Raw genomic sequence first — 5,485 nt, 5'->3', positions numbered from 1 at the left:
GTACAATTGGCAGAGCAATGTGGGTCAAACTATGTTCAGGGCTAGTGTCTCACTTGAGTTATATCATAGAGGTGAAGATACACCGTGGGTTGGTCCAAAATACCTCTTTCATGTTTTCTAGAAGCTCGGCCGCCTCGTCGTTAAAATATGAGCTGAGCTTGTGGACCATGGTGATAGGGGGTTTAGAATTGACGTTGGAAATATATGTATAGCAGTGATGGGAAATAAAAAAAACTAGATGTGATATTTTCTAAATATAATTTAAAGAAGGTTAGATATTTAAACAAAATCTGTTGATTAGTTTGATTTGCCTTTAATGTGGATGCATGCATCAATCTTTTCTTCGTCATCAAGTTCAGCAAGCTAGTGTGGTGGTGCAGGACCATATGGGGAGGTGCCTGATGTGCAATTGTCAGTCTTTTCATTGTATCACTTCGCTGGAGATTTTGTAGCAGCACTGGCTCTTTGATGTGCTATGATTTTTCACTTTGACGGAGGTTTAGGTTCCCGCGAGGCGATCTTGCTGAATGATTGCTTGACGATGATCTGAAAAGTGGATGCTTCCGATTCGATTACAAGAATGCAGAGTGCATCCAGAGAACCGCATTGGGTTAGCCAATTCTAAAAACAAAAAGATCCATGTCGTGTGTGTCTCACTGTCTGTCTCTAGAGTAAAATCAGGTCCAAGCTGTAGCAGTAACTATCACTACTGTTACAAAACCACAAGCGGCCAAGCACATTGTTGCAGATCCCAACGATCCGGAGCTATGCACCAAAGAGGCTCCTGCAAAACCAAGGCCCGCGGAAACATTACTTCCAATGCTGCAATACCAGACAAAACACCCCATTTTTGGCTGTGTTTGGCCGCGACCAACACCACATAGCAGACTCAGAAACCTCCTTGTTCCCAGGGAAAGCAAGGTAGCACCAATATAATTATAATATATATAATAACCCCTATAAGATCAGAGCATACTAGCAGAGGAGCAGCTGCAGCGCAGGCTAAGCTAGCACAAGCATGCATCGCCAGCAGCAGCAGCAGCACGAGGTGACGGCGGGCCCTCGGAGGCACGGCCGGGAGCATGCCAACGGAGGCCACAGAGCTGCGGCCGAGATGCCGGCCGGCGGTCACCGCGCGGAGCGGGTAGAGAGGCCAGCCGGGTACCGCATGGAGCGGGCCGAGATGCCGGCTGGCGGTCACCGCGCGGAGCGGGCAGAGAGGCCAGTCGGGCATCGCATGGAGCGGGCCGAGATGCATGCCACTCACCACGCCACGGAACGGGCGGGCGACGCTCGGAGGACTACCACAGCTGCGGCTGAGATGCCCGCGTGGCAGACGGAGCGCAAGAAGAGCCTCGAGAGCCTCCTCGATGCCGCGGGGGACGCGCGCGGGAGGCAGCAGCACCACCACCGCGGCGGCGGTGGACACGTCCCCGTACGGCCAGTGCCGGGCGCGGGGGAGAAGGTCAACTTCCCCGGGCAGGGGCTGGAGTTCAAGGAGCTGTCCTACAGCGTCATCAAGAAGCAGAAGAAGGACGGGGTGAAGGTCAAGAAGGAGGTGTACCTGCTCAACGACATCTCCGGCCAGGCGCTCCGCGGACAGGTGACCGCCATCCTTGGGCCCAGCGGCGCCGGGAAGTCGACGTTCCTCGACGCGCTCGCCGGCAGGATCGCCAAGGGAAGCCTCGAGGGGTCCGTCAGCATCGACGGGCGATCGGTAAGAGCACTAACTAACACACCTGACGATGTTCTGTTGCATTCCGTGTTGTATTTAGACCTGAAGATCGATGGATCGATGAACTGAATAAGGTTTCTGATGATCATTCATCCAGGTGACGACGAGCTACATGAAGCAGATTTCATCCTACGTGATGCAAGATGACCAGCTGTTCCCGATGCTCACGGTGTTGGAGACGCTGAGGTTTGCCGCCGAGGTCCGCCTGCCTCCGTCGCTCTCCAGGGCTGAGAAGCTCAATCGGGTGTGGGAGCTCATTGAGCAGCTGGGTTTGCAGGTTATATATTACCCTCTTTTGTGCTCTGCTCCACTAGCATCCGTTTTTTTTTTGTTAATAAAAGATTGAATTGTAGCATTTGGTTCATTGTCTACTCATCAAACTAAAAATCTCTAACACGAATTTGTACTCCGTTCAGTATCCAAAAAGTTGGCAACCATGACCATGGTTTTGTTGGAACCATTGGCGACCACCGAGTTCTTGATCCTAGAGCTATTCCTAGGTCCACCAGAGCTGACAACATATAAAACCTTTGGGTTGAGTGATAACATATAAGGTCTTTGTGCTTTACTTAACCCAAAAGACTATGATAGGTTGGACTGCCCCATCAACCCCTACTTTATACGTTGTGCTCTCCCATTATTGATATTCGATGTGGGACTAAACCTCAACAACCACCATCGATATTCGATGTGGGACTAAATCTCAACAATCTCCCCCGTAGTCACATATCGGGGTGCCGCCGCCATGATGTGACACTCGAGATTTTTTTTATCGAGTTTAGCTTTTCTAGCCCTGGGCGGCTCCGGTTCCCATAGTCACATATCGGGGTGCCCCCGCCATAGTCACATGTCGGGGTGCCCCCGCCATGATATGACACTCAGAGATTTTTTGAGATTTTTTATCACTTTAGCTTTTCTGACTCTGGGTGGCTCCGATATCAATTGTTGGAACTGGTGGTACGAACCTGCACTCCCACAGGTCCCAGGTCGAACGGAGCTGACAAAATTTAAGGCCTTTGGGCCTTAGTCAACCCAAAAGACTAGCCTGATAGGTTAACTGTCCCACCTTATATGTTGTGCTCTCTCACCATCGATATCTGATGTGGGACTAAACCGTAACAGGTTTCAGGAGCTAAGCTAATGTTTTGAACCGATTAGAAATTACACAACGTCATATTTTTTATAGTACTATTGTTTTGTGTACCTTCTCACTTATTGACAATATGCAGTCAAACTGATGAATGGTAATCTGAAGACAATCTAAGAGTCCCAACATATAGTCACAATAGACTTCATATAGTGTCCATTATCTGTCCAAATCTGATCAATAGTAGCTCAACAGTATAATTTCATTTGTTTCCCTCTAATTTCACTTGAGGATATCATTCACAATTTTGATTAAGCTCTGAATGTCAAAATAACAGACAACAGCTCACACATACATTGGCGATGAAGGGATACGAGGTGTCTCTGGCGGGGAACGCCGTAGGGTGTCGATTGGCACTGACATAATCCATAAACCATCTCTGCTGTTTCTTGATGAACCGACCTCTGGCCTTGATTCCACCAGTGCATACAGTGTGGTAGAGAAAGTGAAAGAAATTGCAAAGGGGGGAAGCATTGTGCTAATGACAATTCACCAGCCATCTTTCAGGATTCAGATGCTTCTCGACAGAATAGTCATCCTCGCAAGGTAATTACAGACAAAAGCCTTTACTTTGAGGAAAACTATACATTTCTGAAAGCACATTTAAGTACTCATCAGTTGTGTAAGCACTTCATATGACATTCTAATTAACTACCTACTATACTTGATGCATTCAGAGGAAGGCTAATCTATCTAGGAAGTCCTATCACACTTCCCGCACACCTTGCTGGATTTGGCCGACCTGTACCTGATGGTGAGAACAGCATCGAGTACCTCCTGGATGTCATCAAGGAGTACGATGAATCAACACTTGGACTTGAGCCTCTAGTTGCCTACCAGAGGGATGGCAGTAAAACTGATGAAGCTGCCAAAACACCAATACCCAAGACACCAAGAACACCACACCAGAAATCAGTGCAGTTCCGACAGATGCAGCTCAAGAGCAACCAGTTCTCGGTCACAACTGGAACACCTCATGCTAATACTTTCTCAAACTTCGAGTCCTATAACATCGATGATGATGAGGAAGAATTCGACAATTCTCTTGAGAGGAAATCACATACACCATTTCATACCGGAACCTCAACTTACCATCCAAGACTTGCATCACAGTTTTACAAGGATTTCTCAGTCTGGGTTTACCATGGAGTCACAGGGACGCCCCACCGTAAGCCTACATGGAGTACTCCTGCTCGAACGCCAGCAAGGACCCCAATGTCGAGCTACCAGCAGCGCAGCCGTGTCGCTACGCCACACCATGCACCTCCTCCTCAATCCCCTCATGAACCAGTTTTCAAGCCGGAGGAACCAAGCTATCATGAGTACCAGCTTGAACTGGAACCACCACTAGATGCTCCTGAGGATGGCCCCAAGTTTGCTAATCCTTGGCTCAGGGAGGTCGCTGTGCTCTCATGGCGTACTGCTCTGAACGTGGTGCGCACACCGGAGCTATTCCTCTCCCGGGAGATTGTCCTCACAGTTATGGCACTCATTCTTTCGACGCTGTTCCACCGCCTCAGCGATTCCAACTTCACAACCATCAATCGCCTCCTCAACTTCTACATCTTTGCAGTCTGCCTTGTATTCTTCTCCTCCAATGATGCTGTTCCCACATTCATCCAGGAGCGCTTTATCTTCATCCGTGAGAGGTCCCACAATGCTTACCGTGCATCATCCTACGTGATATCCTCTCTAATCGTCTATCTCCCATTCTTTGCCATTCAGGGGTTCACCTTTGCAGTCATCACAAAGTACATGCTCCATTTACGAAGCAACCTGGTTAACTTTTGGATAATCCTGTTTGCATCACTTATAACAACCAATGCATACGTGATGCTGGTCAGTGCACTTGTTCCAAGCTACATCACTGGATATGCTGTCGTGATTGCGACAACAGCACTCTTCTTCATCACTTGTGGATTCTTCCTGAAGCGGACGAGGATCCCTATGGCATGGAGGTGGCTCCACTATATCTCTGCCATAAAATATCCATTTGAGGCATTGCTTGTGAATGAGTTCAAAGGAGACCATTGCTATGTTGGCACACAAAATCAACTTTCACCTGGACCTCTGGGGCAAGTCAGTAACCTGAATGCCACCTCAACGACATGCCCCCTGGTAGGCCAAGATGTGCTTTCCACCATGGACATACAAATTGATAACATCTGGATAGATGTTGCAATTCTCCTTGCCTGGGGCGTGCTCTACCGACTCATCTTCTATGTGGTCCTAAGATTCTACTCCAAGAACGAGAGGAAGTAAGCGAACGATGTTTTCAGCAAAGATGTATGCGGCATATCCATATATGGTAGATCCATTTGCAACAAGCAGATTTTCTACTCATAGAAGTTTAATTTGTATTATGGAAAACTTGTATTAAGAATTTCTAGTATTTGATTGAATGACAAAAAAGAGATAATTTTTTATGTTAAAGCCAATCTCAATGCATAGTTTCATTTTCTTGTCTCCAAGTATGTCACATCAGTAAATAGGATTTGCTCCATGGTTGAACTAACACAACCTTCTAACTACAATGCATAGTTTCAACTTTTGCGTTTAATATGCTCTTTGTAACATATTCAGACATGGAAACAATGTCCATC

At 47.5% G+C, this 5,485-nt stretch overlaps 1 protein-coding gene across 1 annotated transcript; it reads left to right on the top strand.

The window, feature by feature from the left end:
• The first annotated feature begins 1,183 nt into the window (after positions 1-1,183).
• On the top strand, positions 1,184-5,144 carry LOC136502286 (ABC transporter G family member STR-like). Its single transcript, XM_066497737.1, has 4 exons — positions 1,184-1,717; positions 1,833-2,012; positions 3,160-3,428; positions 3,560-5,144. The coding sequence occupies exons 1-4, from the start codon at positions 1,184-1,186 to the stop codon at positions 5,142-5,144; spliced, it is 2,568 nt and encodes an 855-aa protein (XP_066353834.1).
• The last annotated feature ends 341 nt before the right edge of the window (positions 5,145-5,485 follow it).

The sequence above is a fragment of the Miscanthus floridulus genome, chromosome 13, assembly GCF_019320115.1.
Source record: "Miscanthus floridulus cultivar M001 chromosome 13, ASM1932011v1, whole genome shotgun sequence".
NCBI classification, from domain to species: domain Eukaryota; kingdom Viridiplantae; phylum Streptophyta; class Magnoliopsida; order Poales; family Poaceae; genus Miscanthus; species Miscanthus floridulus.
The sequence above is the reverse complement of the archived record's forward strand: the minus strand, read 5'-3'. Positions and strand labels throughout refer to the sequence as shown.

Excerpts from the sequence above, each read along its gene's own strand:
- LOC136502286 (XM_066497737.1), top strand. The coding sequence starts at position 1,184 with ATGCCGGCTGGCGGTCACCGCGCGGAGCGGGCAGAGAGGCCAGTCGGG. Across the intron at positions 1,718-1,832 it reads TCAGCATCGACGGGCGATCG|GTGACGACGAGCTACATGAA; the intron begins GTAAGAGCACTA and ends TCATTCATCCAG. Across the intron at positions 3,429-3,559 it reads AGAATAGTCATCCTCGCAAG|AGGAAGGCTAATCTATCTAG; the intron begins GTAATTACAGAC and ends TGATGCATTCAG.